At 29.7% G+C, this 27410-nt stretch overlaps 1 protein-coding gene across 1 annotated transcript in view; it reads left to right on the plus strand.

The window, feature by feature from the left end:
* Positions 1–27410, plus strand: part of LOC123006137 — a 57493-nt gene that overhangs the window by 24483 nt on the left and 5600 nt on the right. Inside the window, exons 2-3 of the mRNA XM_044400369.1 lie at positions 15491–15652; positions 26603–26804. Of these exons, the coding sequence (XP_044256304.1) occupies positions 15497–15652; positions 26603–26804 (358 nt within the window). The 5' untranslated portion in view covers positions 15491–15496. The remainder of the gene's footprint in view (positions 1–15490; positions 15653–26602; positions 26805–27410) is intronic.

Raw genomic sequence — 27410 nt, forward strand, 5'->3', positions numbered from 1 at the left:
ATTTTGTTTTACTAATCAACTTTGTAATTCTGTCAATTTAACAACGTCAATTTTTTTGACAATGTCACATTTTCCATTTATTATAAAATTTTTTGGTGATTGTAGAAAAAAATCATGTGAGAAACACGTTGCGAAAGAAGTGTTTAGGCACTTGACGTGTTGACCAACTCGGTATTTGCCTCGTTCGCGCGCTTAAAAGGCTTCCATTTTGCAACTTATTTCATAAATAGCTATTTTCTATTATTTGCGTCTGAAAGAAAGCTTATTTCGATACCAAAACCGATGCTTTAATGAGCTTTAACACCAATTTGGGTGCTAAAATAGCCTAGTACAATTTACTTTCTAGAGGTTGGTAATGGTGATTTTTATTGGCGTTCTCTTATTCCAGGTGGTGTGTATGAAATATTTGCAGTGTTCATTGTTAATGCAACAAAATTTTGAAAATACTTGAGACTTGACACCTCGAAAATCAAATTGTTCAAACTTTGTCATATCTATTATCAACCTCCATATTATTAGGGCAAAAGCTTTTAAATTTTGAAAAATTGTCTTTTATTTTAAAAAAGTACTTAAAATGCGCAAAATATAAAAAATAGTATAGAAAATTAGTTTCGTAAGTCATTTGTGGAAACTGATTTTTTTTAAAGCTCGCGCTTTGCTGCTTGTTTCATAATTCTGATTTCATTCCATCAGGAAACTTGCCTTACGAAACGCGTTCTTTAATATAGGGTGTGTCAGAATTCGAGCCCTATAAAGAAAATTTCTAGCTGGTAAGATAAGATACCAGGAACATGAAAAAATGTTTAAAAAATTCTATTTGTCAAAAATAAACTGACAATGCCATTGGGAATTAATTGCTTTCAATAAACTTACCAATTTCCGGAATTTGCGGTGGCGAACATGAAAAAATCGCATAAATACAAAAATGTTAGCTTTAGTTGAATTTTCTAATACTTTGATATTGACGCAAAATTCTCTAAATTATTTTTTTTAACAGCACGAAATAGAAAAATTGTATAAAACACTCGTTTGTTTCTCAACTCGTATTCTAATGTACTATTAAAATTGTATCTTTTTATTTTTTAAATCTTAACATAAATTACGCTTTTCATTTAGACTTTTTAGTAAATTTTCTGAAAAAGTAATGTGAAATTTTATAGCTTTTTTTAATTCCTACATTATGTGTTTTATGAAACTTCACATAACTTTGTGCTTACACTCTGTAATTATTCAGTCTCATGTCACATTCTTTTTATTACCAATTTTTTACTTGTTGCAAATTTAATCTTTTCAGAGCTGACTCAGAATCGTATGTAATCTTTATGACTTTTCTGATTCACTTTCTCGTGTACTGTTATTCATAGACTAATAAAGATTCTAGTAACAAACACAGTAAACTTAAAAAAAATCAGACAAGAAATGAAAAATACCCCACTTGTTTTATTAGAATTAAAAAATTAAACTTTAAAACATCAAAGAGGTCATTTAACTGTTGTCAGTAACATCAGGCAAATTCATATTCACAACCTGTTATACAAATTACGGAATAGCAAATTCGCTTTGATGACCCAAATACTTGCTTATAAAAACGCAGAATTTCACTTTTAATTAATTAGTTTAAACCGATGTGTTAAACGTCGCCAATTAAGAAAGAATTGCAAAAAATAAAACCAATCGTATTTCACTAGTTTATGATAATAATGATGTTTTTACAATTACATAATAATCAGTTTTCGAATAAGTAATTAGTTGAGAGAAAAGCCCGCATTCACTTTCTTCGACAAATTCCATAATTGATTACTCTCATTGACCTCCCCTCGGATCGCCATTACGTCCCCCCCACTCCTCATTACCCATTTCCTGTGCAAACTAATCGTGCGGTTAATTAAAAATCAAATCCAAGTTGCACAAAACGAGCCACAAATATTTTGATTAAGAGCTTACGTAAACCTCGCCTTGTTGTTGCAACGAAAAAGGTCATTACCGACTGTGCAACCCTGTTATTATTTATAAATTTGGACGAAAAACCAACGGAATTATCAAATTACCGTCTTGTTTGTTTTACCTTTTTAAATTAAATCATTATGGAGTAATTTTAGACGAGATGATGGCGGAATTATCAAATAAATTCTTGCTTTGTGTCGGTTTTGAAGTGCAGAATAAAGCTGTCAGCGTAATGTTGGTCTATTTGGTACTGTATGATTAATATAGATGAAAGCGGAGAGTAAATATTTTTGTTTCTTGCAAAAGTGATTAATTGAACATCTTCTTCTAGTCGCTTTCACAAAAATACAAGCAAGCTGGGAAATCCCCCACCCTCCCCGCTCGAATCACGTGGCCCGTAATGGCGGCTAGAGGGAGGGTAAAATTTTTTCAAATATTGACTCATCCTGTATATTCGGAAACGGTAAACTTGTGAGTTTTGAGGCAATAAAATATCGATGATAAAACATGAATGGAATAATAATTGCTGGCTACTAAAGCGGAATCCCCCGTAAAGTTGCTTGGTCGTTTTGTCATTTCAACGTTTACCGAGTGATTCATTCTTGGTCGAGCATTAAATCATCACAAATTCAATTCTGGTGCAGTCTTGCGGGTCACATTTAATAATTCACTGGAGGTTAATTGAGCTAATTTGGGCTATTTCGTTAAGATTTTAATGGGGAATGTATGTCGCAGAGAAAATAAGGTTGTTCATAGTTCAATAGATACTTGTTCGATGTGGGACAAGAGGTGAAAGAGAATAATGAGACAAGTGTTATGGATAATGAGTAAACGCATAAGGTATTAGCATACAAGGAAGACTGGTTGGATTATGGAAGAGGAAGGAGAAAATTGAAATAATTGACTTGGAATTTATTACAGAAAGTTGCGAAAATCACAAAAGCAATAAAATAAACTGAACTGAAATGTCTTGTAACTCACAAGTAGGGTAAGTCCGGGAGAGATGGGCCACATTTTCAAAAACCTACTGTAAAATTATGCTATTTTAATTCAAACCACGAAGGTAAGGGTTCCAAAGATCATCTTTCCCGGCCTTACCCTATCTAAATAAATTTACATTTAACCAGGGCTGCGAGAGAAAATGAAAACTAAGCTTCTTCTGCAGTGATTAATCAATTTAATTAACTAATAAATAAATTAAAATTAATTTTTCCATTGACCATATTTCAAACAAGAAAAGTTATAAAAACAGTTGACAGGAGAAATAATTATACAATTTTGATAATAAATTATCTTGGCCAATATTTTGTGTTTTATATTTTAATTTTAAAACATTTCTCTCGTTACTGTACCTTCTCATTGGGAAAGAAAATTGTAGAATTACATACAATTGAAGAAGTTTAATTTACTTTTAATTACAAATAAATAATAGAGTAAATAAGTTTCAAAAGAGAAACGTTGTACAAGCTATGTTTTCCGATTCAAAAGCAATTTGAGATTTAATTTTTTATGAATTAAAATGAATTAAAAAAAAATTCATTGAAATTTTCAAGTTTTGTAACGGAAACATATTTGTGACCAAAACAAAATGGTAATTTTTTTAAATTTCGATTTTTATTGAAAACGACTTACAAAAGTGTACGATGTAATTTTATTCACAATCATCAAATTACTTTGCATGTAAAAAGTTGTAAACTATGCCATTTTAACTTCGTTTAACAATTTATTTGAAATATACAGTTTAGGTAGAAAAATAACCACTTCCCAACTTGAACTGTCATTTACTATGTTTTTCAAAATTTCCTAATTTCTTTACTGGTTTTGTGTTCTTCAAGGAGAGTGATTGTAAATAAAAGGGTAGTAATAAAGCAATCAGTAAATAATTCAATTTTGATCAGTACAAAATGATAAATGGTCAGTATTTAATTAATTTTTGCACAGTAAAAAATAAAAAATTATCAGTATCATATAATATTTTACACAGTAAAAATAATAAATTCTAAGTAAAGCACGCACAGTATTTCATTATAATTCGTTCAGTAAAAAAATTTTAATTGCACAGTAAAAATAATAAACGTTCAGTAACTTTAATCAAAATTAGTAAAATAACATAAAATTTAAAGAATTTTCATTCTTGATTAGATAACAATATATGGCCCCAAGAATGTTATTTATTATTGGAACTTATTTTTGTATTACTGAATATTTATTATAATTGGGGGGTGGTGTATGTATTAGCAAGGGCCCCTGCGCAAGAATGATTTTAGCAAGGGCTGGAAACTTTGTGACACTTCGGTTTTGCTCAGAAACATTTTGTTTGAAAATTAAATGTGTGAATATTAAATGCATTATTTTTTACTTGACATTTATTCATTGTCTTTGCTGTGCATTTATTATTTTTACTGTGCATTTATTATTTTACTGTGCATTTATTATTTTTACTGTGCATTTATTATTCTTCCTGAGCATTAATTGTTTTTACTGTGCATATATTAGTTTAATGTGCACTTATTATTTTTACTGTGCATTTATTATTTTTACTGGTTAAAAATACTTGACGTTTAAATAATATACTGTGCATTTAATTTGTAGCCTAAATAAAATAGGATACAAACCTTGGTGGTCGTTGCTTCATTTTTGCCTTGGTCCCACCTTGATTTGTAATCTACTATTTATTATTTAAAAAAAAAATCTCTTCAATGTTTTAACATATTTGCTTCTTTGACCCGAAGTTTTCCCTATGTAAACACCAACAAAAAGGGCCGAAATCCCGTCTTGGTCTCGCAAAGTATTTTTAATAAAAGTTTTTATTATGTCAATACCGGACCCGGATTATTCCGGGCCTCCGGGCGTTGGAAAGAGACGTCCTATTATTAGACTGGTTACCATGAATCGGTTATCGATTCAACAAGGAGTAAAAAGCTTGCACATTCGTTAGAAAAACATCGCGGAACGAATTAATAAGGAATATGTCATGCTGCATGACTCCACTAACACAAATTACAACTTGAGCGAGAAGCAGGTGCGGTCTGATATATTCCCCGACTTGCAACGAAAGTGAAATGGAATTTGAGAAAACGAAACATTAGACTCGATGTTATTATTACGTCGCGACTTGGCACAATTTTCAACAGCTCGATATCGGATTCTTAATTCCCTTCAGCTCATCTTCGACGTGTTATTATTACTTTTGCAACGAGCAAAATTCGTTTTTAATTGTGCAAAACCGTTAGGTTTTTTGTTATTGGCATCCGACAGATTTGAGGCTTTTTGTCATTTTATTTATGTTTACGAAGAAGTAATTGAAGGTTTGCGAAAGAATTGGATGACATTGAATTTTATAATAATTAGCTTCGTGTACCGAGGAGCAATTTTCGAACAATAACTAGTTGTTGAGGATTCGTTGAAATCTAAGTAATTATTGTTTTTTTTAACGAGGAAATATAAAAATGACCAATTTCTTACCAAATTACAGTAAAACCTTTATAAAACGAACTAACAACATAAAAGGAGATGTATATTTTATTATTCTTATTTTTCATAAAGATTCATTAACATATTAGGAACTGTAGAAACAATCCGAGAAAATTCAGATACATATAGAAAAAACTGGTTTTTGATGTTAAATTAAAATATAGTTTTAAGAAAGCGTCGGATTAATGAGGTTGTACTATAGATTTTTTGATGTTGTTAAATAAAGAATCACTTTACGGTATGAAGGTTAAATACATTTTTTAAACCTTGTCGGCATTTAGCCGATAATGTTTGCTAATTATCTACAACTAAATAAATATTTTTCATTAAGAAAACACTGGGTTTCTCATAAAGTGCTTCTAATTTGTTCCAGTGACGGGTTCTTTTGTTGTTTATTCTGATGTAACTTTTTGAATTCTTTTCATCGGTAAGTCGTCACCGTCTTTAGTGACTTAGAAATAATTATTTTTTACATAATTCTACAATATACAGGGTGTGTCAGAACTCGCCCCCCAGAGCAAATTTCAAGTAAGATAACATACCAGGAACATGGAAAAAATGTTTAAAAAATTCTATTTGGCAAAACATTTTGATATTTGACATTTTTTTATGTATAAGTACCTACTGATGATCTTGTATATGTTTTTTATAATTTATTATTTAGTAAAGGTACAAAAATTTTGCCATCAAAAGCCACAAATAACATTAAAGAAAGTTACAATTTAGAATACAGCTTCCTTGTTTCCTCTTCTATAGAAGAGCTATTATAATAGCATGTAGCAAAAAAACTTGGAAAATTATTTTCCAACAGAAATAGAGTTAAAGTGCAAAATATAAACTCTCATAACTTCGGAATTTTTATAAATAGAATTTTTTTAACATTTTTTTCATGTTCCTCACATGGCTTTTTTCTTTGGGGCGCGAGTTCTGACGCACCCTGTATACATGTTGGATTGTAAAAAACGTCTCAACCTTAGTTTCATTACTTTTAAAAGTGTTAAAGTACTTCTTTGATCAAAGTTGAGCAATTTTTTGTTATCAGTCGTTTGCTTGTCTTAGATACAATGAATAAAATTATTCTTTTCTTTTCACAGCCTACATAATTTAAAATAATTGCCTAAAATCAAAAGTTAGTGATAAATGATAGTGACCTTGATTGACAAATCCAAAAATTATAAAACGTACAGGTTGTTCTATTTAAAAAACTGAAATCGATGTTGCTTCCGGTGAAACAGGAAGCAGCATTGATTTAGCATCTAACTCAAAAAATAGATGTTAAAAAACTGTTGAACTTTGTCCTAAAAAGTATTGTCATATTTAAAAAATTAAGTAGTTATAGTTTGGGGCTTTTTTATAATCCAGTCTGTAAATTATTCATAGATGTTGTTAATCTTCGTTTATTTTTTTAACTTGTTTTGTTTTTAGTAGAACTGAGATTATAACATTTTTTTAATGTTTTTATATTATACAACGTGTTTCAAAATGATTGTCATCTAGTCATTTATGGATTTTTTTTACATGTGCCGCTCCATTCCTTTTGAACAGATACTTCTGTCAGTGACAGATGTCCATTTGAGGTTAATTAGATTCAATATTTTTTTAAAGCGGCATTTTTTATTTTACATTGAAATTTCATCTAGGCGACTAGATAAAAATCATTTTGAAGCACCTTGTATCTTCTTACTATAAGATTACAAATATTTGATAAGGAACTTTAAAAGTATTTTTGTTATATTTTGTATAAAGGTTTCCAAAATAACTTTTGTAATACAGAGTGAGTCCTTAATTTTCGTCTATTGATGGGAAAACAATGGTACATATTCTAAAGTCTGTCTATAATTGCTTGAATTTTATGATGCAATACAGGCAATTCACTTTTTGGGTCTTTAGCGATAAATAAACCCCAACCTCTCAATTCTAAAGGTTTTATATCTCTCATAAACTAGTTTGGTAAGTCAAAACCATAAAATTCAAGCAAATATAGACGGATTTTAGTTATGTTTTTTGTATAATACTTCTGACGTTCTAGAGTTTATTTCTCACTAATTCAAGCCCAACAAAATATACCAAGTTTTTGCATCATTTTGTGCATCTGTTTGTCGACCAAAACAAAATTATTAATCACGGAATTAATTAAGGAAATTCCAAATCTATCCGTTTCCTTTGTATCGCGAGATTCTTCTATTAGCCACGCGCTTTTATAGACTAGAATTATTAAATAGACAGGAAGGCGTTCAACATGCAAAATGGTTTTCCGCAAAAGAGACTCCAATTAATATCATGTCCGTCCGGAAGACTAATCAATATTTTTTTCCCGATCACAATCAACTAATGAATATTTGTTTTTCATTACAGCGCATCTAGTGTCAGACTAGTTTAATTACTCGCATTTGAAATTGCGATTTTAATGAAGTCACTTTCAAGTTGGGGATGAATAATGAAAGAGCTTGATAGAGAATGAGAAAAGGAGTGTTTTATTCGAAAATTTCATAAGGTCACGTCTTTAGACTCGGTAATTACAGCTATATTTTAAAGACGCAATAAAAAACACCAAACTTTGTCTTCAAACGTGGGAAAAAAGTGAATTTTTGCCCCGGGCGGAAATAATCAACTCTTTAATTGCATTGAAATCTAAACCTTGAACTTGGGGTTTATTCAATCAAAACGCTGTTTTTTTCAGTTTTTCTCGCAAACATGTGGGTGGACGGCGTGTGGGACCTTCGTGCATCCACTAATGGTGCTCATTCACCACACTAAATGCCTCCATTCGTTTTGCTATATAGGGAATCGCTGAAAAATGACTGCGTTTCAGGACACGAAAAAATTCCACTTGACATAATATTTCTTGCGAGGAATTTGTTCACACAAATGTGAAACGTGATCTTTCAGCCTTCTTGAAGCAAAGAAACCGCGAGTGACACTTGACTACTATACATTTTCTGATCAAAGTGGCCTGTACTTGAAATTAAGCTGGCATCTTTTTATCCAATGTTGCCAATTTAATTTGGGAACAAATTAAATGCACAGTATATTATTTAAACGACAAGTACTTTTTGATCAGTAAAAATAATAAAAGCACAGTTAAAATAATAAATGCACAGTAAAATAATAAATGCATAGTAAAAATAATAAATGCATAGTAAAGACAATAAATGAATGTCTAGCAAAACTAATTAATTTAATATTCACACATTTACAAACAAAATGTTTTCGAATAAAATCGTAATATCGCAAAGTGTTCAAAAACAAAATTTTTGTAAAATTGTGGCCTTTGGTAATATACAGGGTGTCTCAGCGAACTGAAAAAGTCTATTAGTGAGTTTAAAATGGTAAAATTAAAAAATATTGTATCGGACATTGGTAGTTACTAATCTAGTGCATCACCTAAAATTAATTTCAGCATACAGCATGTCCCAAAAATAAGTTTCGATACAAACTTGTGTTTTTTAAATGAAACACCGTATGTTTTTTGGTATTTTTGTGTGTAGCCTTTTAAACCAATGTGTTTACACTAAATTTTTATTAGTCAATTTCGCTTAATTTTAGAATGAAAACGTTTTTTTTTTGGCGAAAACATGCACTTTTTAAAAATTTATTACGACAGCTAGAACAAATTTTTTCTTACTTCTGCAAAGAAGAAAGTACAGAATTTAAAGCTGTAGCAATTTTTTAGTGTTTTGCATTTGTAAAGATTAATAAACTAAGAAGTTTGTTAAAAGTTAAATAACTTAAAAAAATTAACTGGATCAGCCTATTTTTTATTTTTGCATATAATAGATTGATAAATTGTCTATCTAAAAAAATAAACTTTGAATGTCTAGAATTGATAAATGAAAAGATATTTAACATTCAATATTAATTGTAGCAACAATGCCTATCAACATCTGAGCATTGTTGATATTATGGCAACCATAGTAATTCCACCACGGATCACTTATCAGTTGATTTATCCAGAGATTGTAAAATTCGTTAAAAATACTGAAATTCGAATTATTTTATTGTAAAAATAAAGAATAATGGATTCAATTTTACACAAATTAAGTGATATTTCTTCCATCTCTTGTGCAACTGTGCACTTTTTGGCTACTAAAACAATAGTAATTATTTTTTTTAATGTTTAACGTTAAATATCTTTTTAGTTATTGAATATAAACACCTAAAAGTAAATAATTAGAAAGACAATTTAATAATCTTTTAAATGCAAAAACAATAAATAGAGTATTTCATATAATTTTTAAAGTTATTGAACCTTCAACAAACGCCGTCATTTTTTTATCTCTGTAATTGCAACACACTAAAAAAATCTTACAACCTTATAGCTTGTACCTTCTTCTTTGCGGTAGTAAAAAAAGATTTTTAGATGTCTTAGTTTTTGTGTAATAAATCTTTAAAAAGTGCATGTTTTTATCAACAAAACGTCTTATTTTTAAAACTAAGCAAAATCGACCAATAAAAAAAAACATTGTCATAAAAATCTACATCCAAAAACGCTAAGAAACATATGGGGTTTATTTAAAAAAATACAAGTTTGTATTGTAACTTATTTTTGCACATTTTTGCACACGCGCCATACATTGTTCTGTAACCAAGACTAAAAATTCTTTAAATTTTATGTTGTTTTACTAATTTTGATTAAAGTTACTGAGCGTTTATTATTTTTACTAAGCAAATTGTATCTTTTTACTGAACAAATTACAATAAAATACTGTGCGTGCTTTACTTAGCATTTAATATTTTTAGTATGCAAAAATTAATTAAATACTGATCATTTATTATTTTATATTGATCAAAATTGAATTAGTTACTGATCGCTTTATTACTACTCATTTAATTTCAGAGTTGCAGCCAACAAAAAAATTGTTAAATATGAGTCGTGTCAGAGTTTTGCACGGAGCCCTTAATCCGGCTTTACGGCTTGGATAATAAAGAACGTCCTCGTACATCGCAAGAATTTTTAGTTAATTGCATTTTTAAACCCGGAATTAATGGCTCTATTATGGTGGATTTATAACGGTGAATCGACGGGTGGAATGTGTTTGTAATGGTACAGTTCTTTGTCAAGGTGAGGAACGACATAAAAATAACTTTTCTGCATTCGCGACGAGAAAGTAATAATCTATTATGTAACTATACAAGCGGAAACTATCAGACAGGTGGCAATTAGGGTCACGTCGGACGTAACCCCATTCCACCTGTTAACAATCGAAAACTATTGCTTTAGGGTAAATACGGGAAATATGGATCAATAATTTTGCATCAAGTTTTTTCCCTCTCTCCCGGGCTTATCCTATTTATTATTATTGCTAATGCAGTTGAGAAATGTTTTTTGACGCACTTGGAACGAAAGTGAAGCTTTTTCGCAGAAAAATGCGACACTCGGCGTAAGGCAATCGTAGATCGCAGTGGGCTTAGATAAAGATGAGATAGGTTGGATTGTAGTCACGTTTTCGAAAAATGTGGCGGAGGGTTTGATAAATTACCAGGTTTGCCGTCTACCAGGAAAAGCTAAAGAGCAATCTCTTTTCTTTGTTGCTTACAAATGTTAAAATAGTTATTTACATTCCCGTGTGGTAACTGGCATTTTACAGGGCAAAATTAATCTGTTAATAACTGAGCTCTTTAAAATGTATGACTCAAGATTTGTAGAAAATTAGAAATTTAAAAAGTGGTGCAAAACGGCATTTCAATAAATATGTTTTCGATAAAAAAAAAGGATATATTTTATAAATGTGTCTGAAGACTGGTGTTTTTTGGAGTTTTTACCCCACACCGTGCGTAAAACACTTTTTTAGTTTTAGTTAATAATAAAATGAAGTGAAAAGTTGAAAAGTATGACATTTCAACTTCATTTAACAATTGATATATGAAATATCAGGTTAAGGTTGGGAAGTGGTCACTTCCTTACCAGTTGATATGTAGTATGACAGTGCAGGTTGGGAAATGGCCACTTCCTAACCTAAACTGTCGTGTTTTTTAAAGTTTCATAAATCCTTTATTAGCTTTCTGTTTTAAGAAGAATGATTGTGAGTAAAATAGTATACAAACTTTGGTGGTCGTTGCTTCATCGTAGTTCCGCTTATTGCTAACCTTGTATTTCTACAGTGTTAAATATTGTCAGTTTAATTTTTTAAAGTTACTTTTAAATTAAATTGGCAACATTGAACTATGTAGACAGAAGATATAAGACTTGTCAATTTCAATATTCTCTCTTCAACTGATTTAATTAAATGAGAGGATTTTGAGCACTTTTGAACAATTGAGTTGTCTAAATTAAAAATTCTCTTCAATTAGTTTATTTGGTAAGAGTGGTAACATGGAAAAACACACTAGATATGAAAATTGGCATGTCACGTTTTCTATCTATTGTCATTTTGAAACTAAATTGGCAACATTGAATTATGTAGACTTGCCAATTTCATATATTCGCTCTTCTTGGAATGAGAAGGCTTTGAACACGTTTAAAAAAATAAATTAACAACATTAAAAAAAAACGTACTAGAAGTGTCATTCAACTTGTGTTTCCACTTCGATTTGTAATTTACTATTTTATCGTTGTCAATCGTTAATTTGACGTTTATAGATTAGGAGGCCAGAAAGACATTTTTTAAGGAAAAATGACTCGTTATAGGATGTTATATTACTCTTATTACTAAATATTGCTTCAATCTCAAGTTTACTTTACTCCTTACATAACGAATGTTTTTTTTCTAATAAATTATGAAGGTGGAAAAATTAATTTATTTTGTACTAAAGTGGGTTACTTTGTCGTATTAATTAATTAATCAATTCATGTAACACATTTTATATAACAGACCGTGACCTTGACTTGCATTATTGATTTAATTTCTTGTTTAGGCAAGACATAGAACGGAAGCTACTACTACTAGAGGTGTATTGAAAAAAAAAATTACATCTGAGGATAATTTCAAAACAAAATGCTTTATTTTTAAAGAGAAAAGTTTTCAGTTCACAATTCACAAACTAACCGAAAGTAAAATGAATTTTTGCCTAACGGTAGCATTTAACAACCTAATAATGTTTGTTATTTATATTAATTACTGTTATTACGCGTAGAATTTAAATACCAACATTCAGTTTTATATCCGTAATAAATATTTGTATGCAATAATAAACGTCACATACTCGCACCACTATATCAAAAGAAAACCGATATAAAAATTTGCAAACTAAACCGATCAAACTTTCTTTACTCCGGAAGCTTTTCCATTATAATTGCGCAACTCATCTTATCGCAATATTGACTAAAACAATAACTAATTGCATAATTCGCGTTTTCCCACGGGGAGAAACTCACAATGGAGTAGGAAAACAGGAGAGAAAAAAACCGTTTTTTTTGCGCTGCGAATTTAAAATTACACAGAGTGTTCAAGTCCAGCCGAGATGTTCATTAAAAGAGAAATATTATGACAAAATTTTGGCTTGCACGACGTGAATATTAACCGTTCAATTAACCAACCGTGAGGATGAATTTAAGGCCTCGCTGGATCATATTTACATGGATGCGTGCTGCGATTATGGCCTTTATGAGGAAGCTAAATCTTGCCAGTCTCCGAGCCCGGATTATTTATGGGATGGAAATTAAGTCGGCCGACGGTTTCGGGTTAAATTTTTCAAAAAAAGTTTTAAAAGAGTTAATTGGAATGAGAGAACCTTGAAAAATTGGGTTGGCAGCATTGAAAAGCAGACTAGAAGTGACATTTGACATGTCACGTTTTCTACCTATATTACGAAATGTTGCCAAGTTAATTCTATTCTAACCTCACTTTGAAATTAAATTGGCAGCATTGAATGATGTGGAGATAAAATTTATGAGAGTTGCCAATTTAATTTTTTCTCTCTCCAAATGATTTAATTAGAATGAGAAATCTTTGGAAAGCGGTAGAGTTTAAAAAATTAAATTGGCAACATTAAAAAACATACTAGATATCACTTTTTTTATCTACAGTGTTAAATGTTGCCAGTTTAAGTCTTTAAAGTCACTTTTAAATTAAATTGGCAACATTGAATTATGTCGACAGAAGATATGAGACTCGCCAATTTCAGTATTCTCTCTTCAACTGATTTAATCAAATGAGAGGATTTTGAGCACGTTTGAAAAATTGAGTTGACAACATTAATTTTTTTTTATTTATTTATATGAAATGTTGCCAAGTTAATTCTAACGTCACTTTGAAATTAAATTGGCAACATTATTGGCATGTCACGTTTTCTATCTATCTAGTTGGCAACATTAAAGAACATACTAGATGTCACGTTTTTTATCTAAGTGTTAAATGTTGGCAGTTTAATTCTATGAAGTCACTTAAATTGGCAACATTGAATTATGTAGACAGAAGAAATGGCACTTGCCAATTTCAGTATTCTCTCTTCAACTGATTTAATTAAATGAGAGGACTTTGAAAAATTGAGTTGGCAACAATAAAAATTTTCTATTTAATTTATATGCATATACAATGTTGCCAAGTTAATTCTAACGTCACTTTGAAATTAAATTGGCAACATTAAATGATGTAGACAGAAAATATGAGACTTGTCAATTTCATGATTCTTCCTTCAATCAGTTTAATTGGAAAGAGTGGCAACATTAAAAAACACAGTAGATATGAAATTTGGCATGTCACGTTTTCTATCTATTGTATTAAATGTTTCCAGTTAAATTTTTTAAAGTTATTTTGAAACTAAATTGGCAACATTGAATTATGTAGACTTGCCAATTTCTTATATTCTCCCTTCTTGGAATGAGAAGACTTTGAACACGTTTAAAAAATTAAATTAACAACATTAAAAAAACATACTGGAAGTGACATTCAACTTGTTACGTTTTCTGTTTATATTTATTATGAAATGTTAAGTTAATTCTAACGAAACTTTGAAATTAAATTGGCAGTCTTGAATGATGTAGAGACAAAAGTTATAAGAGATGCCAGTTTCAGTTTTTCTCTTTCCAAATGATTTAATTAGAATGAGAGGATTTTGAAAAGCATTTGGAGTTTAAGAAAATAAGTTGACAACACTGAAAAACATACTATATGGAAAGTTTGACTTGTCACGTTTTTATCAACAGTATTAAATGTTGCTAGTTTAATTCTTTAAAGTCTCTTTGAAATTAAATTGGCAATGTTGAATTATATAGACGGAAGATATGAAACTTGCCAATTTCAATTTTCTCTCTTCAACTGATTTAATTAAATGAGAGGACTTTGAGCACGTTTGAAAAAATGAGTTGGCAACGTTAATTAATTTATGAATTAATTAATTAATTTATGAATTAATTTATATTATGAAATGTTGTCAAGTTAATTCCAACATTACTTTGAAATTAAATTGGTAACATTAAATTATGTAGACAGAAGATATGAGACTTGCCAATTTCATATATTCTCTTTTCTTCAAATGGGAAGACTTTGAACACGTTTATAAAATTGAGTTAGCGACATTAAAAAAAAACATACTAGATGTGACATTCAACATGTTACGTTTTCTAACCATTTTATGAAATATTGCCAAGTTAATTCTAACTACACTTTCAAATTAAATTGGCAGTATTGAATTATGAAGAGACAAAAAGAGTTGCCAATATTTACATATTTTCTCTCTTCAACTGATTTAATTAGAATGAGAGGACCTTTAGGAAGCAAATGCACGTTTTCTGACTATTGCACTAAATGTTGCCAAGTTAATTCTATAGTCACTGTGAAATTAAATTGGCAATATTGGATGATGTGCACAGAAGGTAATATACGACTTGCCAATTTCATATATTCTTTCTTCAACTGATTTAATTAGAATGCGATTACTTTGACAAACCTGTCGAGTTTGCAAATTGAGTTGGCAACATTGAAATTTGGCATGTTACGTTTTCTATGTATAGTATTAAATGTTAAATGTCTAAAGTCACTTTAAAATTAAATTGACAACACTAAATGATATAGAGTGCCAATTTAATACATATTTCTCAATTTCGTTTTGCCAATTTAGAATCTAAGACACAGGCCACTTGCTTATTTAATTGGGGCGTTTATTTTGTTTTGCATAAATTTTTATTTTTTAGGCCGTAATGTGCCGTGGATGTGGAAAATTCTGGACGGCCCTGCAAGTGGTATGGAGTACAGTATACGTGATTTGTGGAGCTGCGCAACTGATTTCGGGTATATTTTTCCTGATTTCCATCCCGGCTCTCCACCTTACTTGCAACATATGGACCGGATCGTGGGTGAGCAATTTTCCATACCACTCCATTTACATAATCTTGTTGCCAGCGTGGGTTGTTAAAAACAACTAATTCGAGCTTTTTAATTGAATCTGTTCACGTGTCATCAACGCGTGATTTGAAGCGCTTTTTTATGTTATCTGTTTTTGCTTAAAATAAAACTATTGATGCGTGAAATTTCGTGCCATATCGATGGTTATAAATTTTTCAAAATTGCGTACTGTTATTCCAGTCGTAATCAGAGATAATTAATCCGTTGATGATTAACATGTTGCTAACATTAGATAAATTATTACCGTTACGACTTTAAGCAATAACAATTAATCTACATAATTTTTTCAAAACGACACGAACTTGCTTCAGGCTTTTTCACCGATCTGTATATGCAAAATAATTGTTTCCACAACAACCGGTTAATAAAATGCGAATTTTTATTGCCATTAGCCGAAATTACGGGATTTGGTTTTTATTTGTTTTTCGTTTAGAGGTGATTTGCGATGCAAATTTTTCAAAATATGCCGAGTTATGGATTTAGAGCACAATCCACAAATACATATTATTTTGCAAATGAATATGAATTATTTCCAAGCCTCAAAATAGAACAGAATCAAGTAAATATTTGTTTATATTCTGCCAGAACCAGAAGCAGTCAAAATTAAACATTCAACAAGGTCACAAATACATTTTTAGCATAAAAAATAGCAGGGGGCAAACAGCCGCTATGATCGGCTAAAGGTCGTAGAAATAACTTTTTAGATTATAATACAGTGTGTCAAACTCGCGCCCCAGAGAAAAATTTCAAATAAAATATACACCAAGAACATGAAAAAAATGTTTAAAATATTCTGTCTGTGAAAAATTTTTGACAATTGACATTTTTTGTCCATTTAATGATGCTGATGATCTTGTATATGTTTTTTTATAATTATTTAGTAAAGGTACAAAAATTTTCTCAATAAAAGTCACAAATAACATTAAACAAAGCTACAATTTAGGATTCAGCTTGCTTGTTTCCTCTCCTAATAGCCTGTAGCAAAATTATTTTTCCAACAGAAATAAATAGAGTCAAAGTGCAAGATTTAAACTCTCATAACTTAGAAATTTTGTAAATAGAGTTTTTTAAACAAGTTTTGGTGAGTTCTGGCGCACCCTGTATATTTTTAGACTTTGTCGTAAAGTTATGTGAATCACCCTACAGTTTTGTTTAAGTAATTTTTTTGTTGTTTTATTGTCGTCGCACTCTTCTTTTTTCTTTTTTTATTTCGCAAACACTTCGGATAACAAGAAAAGTCACAATAAGTGCTCCATCGAACCTTAAACTCTAACAATAAAATAAATTTAAAGCCGGATCACCTGGATTTCAATTTCCAGTATTATTATCCCAAACGACATAGCTCTTGATCTCGAAACATAACATTTGAAATAGTTTTAAAGCAATTAGAGAAAAACTTCGTCAGCTACTTACTCTACATTATGAAATACCGGATTTTCTTATCTACAAGCCAAGTTGACTAGCAATAAAAGAACTTCCTCCAGTAACGACGAAAATAAAACAGGAAGCGAAGAACAGCCGAGAATTAATAAAATGAGAATAATTTATGCGTATATATGCGAGAAAAATAGATACAGGGTGTTTCCCAGACATCGCGAATTCTAAAACTAAAAAAATTAAAATAAAAAACAATTTGTCATATTTTCTCTTTATTAAATACTCAACCCTATTGGCGAATTTCCACTTTTTCAAATCAAATTAACAACACACTATAACGGAAGAAGTGCTGAATCAGTGTTGCCAGGTGTGATGAAATTTCACCAAATCTGGTAATTTTTTCGCTGGTGAAAACCTTTGTAAAAATTCTAATAGGTGATTTTTAGGGAAATTAAGAAAATTGTTGTAACTTTGCGGTTACAAAAAAATACTATTTTTCAATTTACTGATAAGTATATGCAGTATTTAGGTCAAAAATAAATGATACTATTTTTAGATATTTTGAGAGATTTTTCACGTTTTTCAACCAGAAATTTCAACCTGAGGATGACCACTTTGTGGTCGAAACGCGTTGTGCTATTAAAATAAAAGTTTGGTGTGACGGGCTAATCGTGTTTTTGTTCATCGTTTCCATACCAAGAAGATCCAAGAAGAAGAACCAGAAATTTGATTATTTCGTCAAATAAAAAAACTACCAAAATGGTTAAAAATGGTTCTATTTGTTTTATGTGATTTTACTAAAGATTTACTTTGGTCTCTGAATCTTGTGGTAGGTATATTTTTCAGCTATAAACACAAAACAAGCCAAAATCCAAAAATAGGTCAAAAATGATGTTATTTTTGCTTTTTTTCGGGTGTTTAAGCACGTTTTTGACATAAAAACAAAATAATCGAAAAATGTGGTTTAAACAGATTAAAAAATTACAACATTACATCGAAATTAATATTAATTTAAACCAGAGGCTCATTTATTTTGTAAAATCTTGTCTAAATTTATAAATTACAAAAAGAATTGACACTGATGTTATTTTGTATAAATTGTAATATCAGGTAATTTTTTGGAAATTAAAAAAATTGTTGTAACTTTGCGGTTACAAAAAAATACTAAACTAGTTTTTCAATTTATTGATATATGTATGCTGTAAATTTAGGTCAGAAATAAATGATACTATTTTTAGATATTTTGAGAGCATTTTTCACGTTTTTTAACCAGAAATTTGACTATTTCGTCAAATTAAAAAAAATCGAAAAACCATCAAACTGGCCAGAAATGGTATTTATTTTATGTGATTTTACTAAAGATTTACTTTGATCTTTTCTGAATGCTTAAGTAGGTATATTTTTGAGCTAAAAACACAATTATTTTGCTTAAAAATTAGCCAAAATTCAAGAAAACGCCAAAAATGATTTTCTTTTTTCTTTTGTCGGGTGTTTAAGCACGTTTTTGAAACAAAAACAAAATAATCGAAAAATGTGGTTTAAACAGATTAAAAAATTCCAAAATTACATCGAAATTAATATTATTTTGAACCAGAGGCTCATTTATTTTGCAAAATCTTGCCTAAACACGTTTAAAAAATACAAAGAGACACTGATGTTATTTTGTATAAATTTATTATGAGTTGGCTTTTTTCTACCTGTTAACACATGCTTTATTTAAGGCTTTGTTTGTAATATCAGGTAATTTTTTGGAAATTAAAAAAATTGTAACTTTGCGGTTAAAAAAAATACTAAACAAATTTTTCAATTTATTGATATATGTATGATGTAAATTTAGGTCAGAAATAAATGATACTACTTTTAGATATTTTGAGAGCATTTTTCACGTTTTTTAACCAGAAATTTGACTATTTCGTCAAATTAAAAAAAAATCGTAAAACTACCAAACTGGCCAGAAATGGTATTTATTTTATGTGATTTTACTAATGATTTTCTTTGGCCTTTTCTGAATGCTTTTGTAGGTATATTTTTCAGCTAAAAACACATTTGTTTTGTAAAAACAAGCCAAAATTCAACAAAATATGCCAAAAACGATGGGTTTTTTTGCTTTTTTTGACAAATTAAGTCGAAAATTATATTATTTTTGCATTTATTGAGTGTTTTAGCACGTTATTCAGGTGAGAACGCAATTATTTTACAAAATTTTGTTAAAAACAAGCCGAAAAAGTATAGAATTAGACTGAAAACTTTGTCACTTTTACCTTTTTCGAAAGTTTAAATAAATTTAAACGAGTCAAAATAACTAATTTTTTATATTATATTTTTACTTTTAGGCTTCAACCACTTAGTTTATATTTAAAAATCGCAAATGTTTGCCACTATTGGAAAGATTTAATTTTTTTTTTGAGATGGCAACACTGCGCTGAATAGCCCAAGGATCCAGAACTTTTTATTATTATTATTTCCCAAAAATGTGTTCTTCTGACTCTCGTAATGTAGTCCAGTTCTTCATATATCATAGTTCATGTAGTTGAAGATTTATTCGAGTAAAAATGCCTCACTGTCCGCGACCACTGCGAAGAAATTTATTTCGCTTGTTTTTCCCAGCAATAAATAATGCCATTTGCGAGAAGTTGGCAATTTTAATGGGGGATATTGTGGCCGGCAAGCATTGCTTTGTCCTTTTATGCCTTTCATTAATATGAATTAAGGAACGAAACATTTTTCATTGCCTCTCGTAATGTCGTTAAACGGGCGTCTATCTGACTGGACGTCATCAGCATTAACGATTGAACATTTCTTTTTCAAGAAAAACTGTTTACATTATGCAACCAAATATACAGCACAAGCTAATTTAATCGCATCGAATGTCACAAGACTAATGTTATTTGAAATGACGGTTGGGTCTATTCCGGCACCTCCGCCAAATGTGTTCCAAAAGTTTTACTCATTTTTTGTACAAGATTTATTGATTTGTGCATTGGTAATGGCAAAAAGTCGACTTACTGCGCACCTCCGACGTCGCAAATAATTTATTAGCGCTTATTTAATTTACACCGGCCATATATCACACTTATAGTTGTATATAATTACCATAAATTACTAATCGGTTAAACGAAATTCTACAAGGTGTAAAATCTCACGTCTCAATATTTAATAAAAATTTAAATATTTGAAAAAAAAACAAAACATAAAGCTTCAGGTCGAAAATTAAATGGAGTTGATTTATTAAAAATTAACAGTTTTAGTCTATTAGATTGAATAAACAATTTCTTATTTATTTAGGTATTATACAGGCTGTTCCAGCTAAACCCCATATTAGAAGTATTGGGAGTTCTAACTGTGATATTTATCTAAAATTTTGATCATTTAGATCCTGCTCAACGAAAATATTTTCAAGATGGCAGCAATTCCGGTTACACCGGAAATGGGTATTAACTTCGTTATTTTAAATAGAAAGTTATGTTTTTTATTGCGTTTTTGGATTACTCAAGTGATTTTGAGAGAGTTTTTATCAGACTTCCCTATCTAAATTTAACTTTTTTTATGTTTTTATTTACATATTCCTCTCGAAAAATCATAACTCTACCATTTTTAATTATTTTGAAATCGTGTTTGGGCATATGAAAAAGAAAGGTTAGATCGTATGAACTTCAAATATCCGTAACTGAATTTTTTCAAATGGAAGTCCCCAATTTTTTTTTCACTAAATAAAAGAGAATTTAATTCTGCATCGATCTATATCAACGTTCCCTAATACTTAAATTTAATGATTTTCAAGTTATTTTAACTTTTTTTACAATGGAAGAAATTCATAACTATCCATGGTAGTTTTCGTTAGTTTGCCTTGGAAATATTTCTCACTGAAAAATGCCAATTTTTTTTTCACAATTGTGTTATTCTTTTCTTAAATACAAATTAAATTTATTTAATCTAAATTTGAATAACTTTGATATTCTATTTTTTTCTTATTTCTATTTCTATTTCTATGACAACTTTACAAAAATCAATCTTATACACGGTGTTTCAAAAAATGCCAAGTAAGATAAGATACCAGAAACATGAAGAAGTGTTTAAAAAATTCCATTTGTCAAAAATATTTGATATTTATTTTTTGATAGTTAATTTTTTTTTGTACGTGTTTTTTCATAATTATTCAGTGAAGGTACAAAACCTTAGCCACTAGAAGCCACTTCATACACTCGACAAAATTATCGACAATTTGGCTTGCACTCAGGATATTACTATTGATAATTTATAAAAATGAAAATGATTTCATTAACACCCTGTATCTTTCTAAAGAAGCATTTTTCTACTAGTTGTATTCGGTTAATTGACCTAAAAAATCATTGATATAACAATTACACTTAACTTGAATAATTTTGGAACATCTTGTATATTAAAATAAAGAATTTCTACTATTTCTATTATATCATTTAGAATGATAACAAATAAGCACGAATTCTTCAAATAGCTAATCGAAGTGCAGCTGCATTAAGCTTTATTTATCTACCAAATGAATGTTCACTTATTATGTGCTGCCATGTAACCAATCTGTGTTATTTATTTAATTTGTAATTAAACCGCGTAATCATGTGTATAATCATTAATATCCGTTTCCTTTGCGTTGACCGTCGTCCTCTACATATTTCGGAAATGTCAAAGACGTAAAACATGCACGAATGCTTGTACAATTCCCATGTAAATTTAATTGGCACCTGCAGATATGTTAGCACAACATTTGGCCAATTTACGCAATCAATTGCCACGATTTAAAATTCCATTCGATTCGGAATAATGGCCAAATCCGCACACGTTTTATTGCCACACCGGTGATAAATCATGAAATATTAACAATTTTTCGGACTCGCACGGAGTGGAATTTATTTATTTTCATTACACGTTTCTTGTCATTTGGTGAATGATTTTTAGCCAGAAACGCAATGCTATTGTAAAATTACGTCAAAGGAAAATCCCAAAAAAAACACACAATTAGGTCGAAAATTATCTAATTTTTGATTTTTTCAATCGTTTTAGCAACTTTTTTAGTCAAAAACGCAATTAATTTGCAAAATTACCTTAAACCGATTAAACAACTTCCCATTTAATTCGAAAACTACATAATTTTTGCATTTTTATGAAAGTTTTAGCACGTTTTTTAGACAGAAATGCAATAAATTTGCAATTTAAACCGGCCAAACAACACTCAACTGGTTCGAAAATGTCATAATGTTTAGCAGTATTTTCAGTCAGAAACGCAAAATTATCTTAAAAATAAGCCAAAAAATACCCCATCAAATCAAATTATTTCTGCTCTTTTTGTGCGATTTAGCACTTTTTAGTCTAAGACGCAACTATTTTGCAAAATACTTCAAAAATAAGCCCCAAAAACTGCCCGATTAGTTCAAAACATTACATAACTTTTATTTTTTGAGATTTTTTAGCACGTTTTTGCGTCCGAAACGCAATAAATTTTTAATACTATCTACGTTAAAACGGGCCAACAAGCACCCAACTAGTTCTAAAATATCATAATTTTCAAATTTTTAGCCAGAAACGTAATTATTTTCCAAAATTACGTCAAGATAAGTAAAAAAAAACACCCAATTAGTTTGCAAATTACCCTTCTTGAGCGTTCTAGCATTTTTTAAGTCAAAAACGCAATTATTTTGCAAAATTACATCAGGAATAGACAAAAAAACGCTCAATTAGTTCGAAAACTACATAATTTTGCGTTTTTATAACTAGTTCAAAATGATCATAATTTTTAAATTTTTCGTGCGTTTGGCAGTATTTTCAGCCAGAAACGCAATTGTTTTGCAAAATTACGTGAAAATAAGTCAAAAAACATCCAATTAGATTGCAAATTACCCCTTTTTTAACGTTCCAGCATTTTCTTTTAGTGAAAAACGCAAGATTACGTCAAAAATAAACCAAAAAACACACATCAGTTTGCAAATTACATTCTTTTTGCTCTTTTTGAGCGTTCTAGAATTTTTTAGTCAAAAACGTAATTATTTTGCAAAATTACATCAGAAATAGACAAAAATACTGTCCAATTAGTTCGAAAACTACATGATTTTTTGCATTTTTATTTTTAGCATGTTTTTTAATCAGAAACACAATGAATGTTCAAAATTACGTTAAAACCGGACAATAAGCACTCAACTAGTTAGAAAATATCATAGTTTATAATTTTTTTTGAGCAAATAGCAGTATTTTCAGTCAAAAACGCAATTATTTTGCAAAAAACACACCCAATTTGCAACTTATATTGTTGTTACCCTTTTTGAAAAATCTAGAATTTTTTATCCAAAAATGCAATTAATTTATAAAGTTACGTTAAAATAAATCAAAAAACACTCAATAAGTTTGGAAATTACCCTTTTTGAGCGTTCTAACATTTTCTTTTAGTGAAAAAGGCAATTATTTTCCAAAATTACGTCAAAAATATGTCAAAAAACACCCAATCAGTTTAAAAATTACATTATTTTTGCCCTTATTGAGCGTTCTAGATTTTTTTTGGTCAAAAACCCAATTATTTTGCAAAATTATGTCAGGAATAGACAAAAAAGAACTGATCAATTAGTTCGAAAACTAGATAATTTCTGCATTTTTATGAGTTTTAGAAACACAATAAATTTTTAAAATTACTTTAAAATCGGTCAATAAGCACTCTGTCAAAAACGCAATTATTTTGCAAAATTTCTTATAAAAAAAAAAACACCCTATTAATGTGCAAATTATATTTTTGTTGCTATTTTTACAAAGTCTAGCATTTTTTAGCCAGAAACGCAATTATCTTGAAAATTTACGTCAAAAAACACTCAATTAGTTCGCAAATTACTCTTTTTGAGCGTTCTAGCATTCTCTTTTAGTGAAAAACGCAATTATTTTTCAGAATTACGACAGAAATAGTTCAAAAAATACTCAATTAGTTTGAAAACCACATAAGTGTTGCATTTTTATGAGAGTTTTGTTAGGTTTTTTAGTCAGAAACGCAATAAATTTTCAAAATTACGTTACACCCAATCAACAAACACCAAACTAGTTCAAAAATGTAATAATTTTTTAATTTTTCAAGCGTTAAGCAGTATTTTCATGCAAATTCCCAATTATTTTGCAAAATTATTCTCAAAATAAACAAAAAAACACCCACTTAGTTTGCAAATTACGTTATTTTTGCCATTTTTGAGAATTCTATATTTTTTTTTAACTAGACAATTATTATGCAAACTAGTCACCTAACTAGGTCGAAACTACTATTATTGTTACATTTTAAATAAAACTTTTAGCACGTTTTTAGTCAGAAATGCAATTATTTTTCGAAATTAACACAAAAGTAAACCAAAGAATCATTTAAAGAAGTCGAAAAACACAATATTTTGTATTTTTGAGTGTTTTTCAATTAGTTTGCACTGTTTGATAGGAAATTTACCAAATGAACGAAAACTTCGAAAAAAAAATTGAATGTGTAATGTGATTTTTTTTACAAATACAATAAAAATATTGTCAAAATTTATTATTTATAGAAAAGTTCTTTCCAATTCAGAATATCAACAGAACACTTTTTTGACATAAAAATAAAAGATTTTTCTCAAAACATGGCAATAACAAGGTTTTGTGACGCTGTTAATTATAATTCATACAGACCGGAAGGAAGGGGATATCTGGTAGTAAAACTTGGTTCACTCTGTATACAAGAACAATTTACATACATTAACTCTTTAAATATGTACTCTAATCGTATAAAAGCCGACACGTGATTATGTCATTCGTTACGTGCAATTACAGAGGGAAAGTGTTTTTTATTGCATTGGATAATACCAGGGAAATAAATTTTAAAATTGAGATTCAATTAGCGAATTGATACTAATGAGAAAAATTCCTTAATTGCAAAACACAATATGTTATAGCTTTAAACACATATCCATTATCACAAAGCACGTTGTGCTATTGTTCGAAAGCATTTTCCAGATACAATCTTGTGTATTGTTTATCTGTATTGTAAAGTGTAAGCCACTTCGTAGTGTCAAAAACATGGATTTACTTCAGAGTTCAAATCAAAGTCACTAATTTCACGTTTAAATGGTTTTTATCGACTTTGAAAAACAATAAGAGGACGAACACAATTAGTCGTGTTTGCGTGTTATAAATTAATGTCATTTGAAAGGCGAATCAATTATTTGCTTTTTCATTTCGTGATTTTTCAGTTGTAATAAATTAAAAAAAATAAACGCAGGAATTGAACCGTGGACTCATAAATTAGCCAACTGTCACTTTTTCAGACATATTCACATACAATTATTGACAACGTATGTCTATTTTTAAACCCCCCTCGTACACTAAATAAACGATGAAAAGGCAAACGCCACGTTTTATTGACATTTCCCTTAAAAATTTAACAATAATGTAATTTGTAAGGGATTATTTTAAGATGGCAATCATGCAAAAATTCAAACAATCCTAACCTCAAATTTCCCTACAAATTATTTTTTAAAATAAATGTGTGCCCCAGGTAGCAAAAAATAATTAAAATTAACAACGTAATTAAAATTGGCTAGCAAACATAAAGATTTTTGTCATTATTAATGTGCTTAAATTTGTTCTGAATGACAGATTAATGACACTTTTTGTGTGAATCGGCCTTTAAATTAAAGATGCATTTAGACTTGTACAACCTACTTGATGCCAGTGATGCCAGATTAGGGAATTTTTCCTTAGTTCTAGGGATTATTCAAACAAAAAGGGAAAAAGGGCTTTTTTCAATTTTTTTTAATAATTTAGGGATTTTTTACATTTTCAGTAAAAACGTCAAGATTTTATAATTTTTTTCACACTTTCACAATTTCAAAAATGTTTAGTATGAATATTGTGTAACTTCGCCAAGTTAGCGCATTTGTATGTAGAACGAGGAAACCAAAAATGTATTTTCTGTAGTTACATGTGTAAAGACAAAAAAAAGAACAAGATAGGAAGTGCACTAAAAGCCGTTTGCGTTTTTCGCGTTGCCAAGTTTACTAATTATTGCAATTCATTTAATGTTTTAGATGAATATTTAAAATTAATGAAATCCTATAATTTATAAGTATAAATAAAAATTAAGTAGTTATCTAAATATACACGTTTATTTAAATTTGTTTTAATTGACTTGTATTTTATTTTTTTATTTCTTTAGTAAAATTTATTTTACTATTACTATATTGTTGTATTATTTACTGATTTTTTGTTGTTTGGAGTTAACACATTTTTATGTTGTATTTATATTATATTACCTCAACAAAATAGGCCTATGAAATAGTACCTTTTTAATTTTTTTAAGTAGTTTAGGGAATTCTAGGAAGTTTGGAAGCTACAATTTCATCTGGCATCACTGCTTGATGCACATTCTTTATTGCGTTTCAATTGGTACTTCATCAAGCGCCCTCCGGGTAAATGACATAAGACCCGGATTTCTCCGCATGACTCCGGGCCCGTGTCACTTACACCCACTTTCCCTCCTAATTAATCCCGTTTTTTTCCAGAATGTCATCATCGGGATCGTCGGCGGGATGTTGTCCTGTCTGGGACGCTTGTCGCCCCGACGCCAGGAATTCCTGCTGTACATGGCCGTCTCGATCCTGACGGTGAACAGCGTCAACGTCGTACTGAGCGAGTGGGGGCTCCACTTCTCAGACATGTCGGAACTGCTGAAGAATCATCCCAATCACATGCTCATTGACTACGGTAATGTCGTGGCGTGAATGTGAAATGTGATTGATTTTTGTAAAAAAAAAGTGATTCATGTGTGATTGTGAATTTAGGTAAAATTCAATTACCTACTTTAGAAAGTATTTGATCATTGATCAATTTAATTGGACTTTCACTGCTCGTGCAGGGTTACAAAAAATTAAAAGTATGTGCGTTGTTTTTTCATTGTCACTCTTGTGAAACTTATTGGAATTGTTGTATTATGTAACGTTTAGATTGACGAGAAGTTTGTAAAATTCCTCGGCTGTATTAACATTATTAACCTTGTTTGGATGAACTTTCAGGTTTACTTAACGAGGTTACGTTTTCAGAATGCCTCAGGATGATAATTAAACGCGAGGGTGTGTAATTTTAATAAAATAATATCATTGTGTTTTGATGGAAAAATCAAACAATGATGAAAGAAAGTCAACTTTTCCTCTCTTGGATCACGCAAAATGATTTGGAAAAAATCCTGTATTTTCTGTTAATGAAAAACGCAATTATTTTGCAAGATTTCTTATAAAAACAAATTCAATTAATTTGCAACTTATATTGTTGTTACCCTTTTTCAAAATTCTAGCATTTTTTATCCAGAAATGC

Source organism: Tribolium madens, unplaced genomic scaffold, assembly GCF_015345945.1.
Source record: "Tribolium madens isolate multiple individuals breed KSU strain unplaced genomic scaffold, Tmad_KSU_1.1 Scaffold_11;HRSCAF=98;Tcas5.2_LG3b, whole genome shotgun sequence".
Classification (NCBI taxonomy): domain Eukaryota; kingdom Metazoa; phylum Arthropoda; class Insecta; order Coleoptera; family Tenebrionidae; genus Tribolium; species Tribolium madens.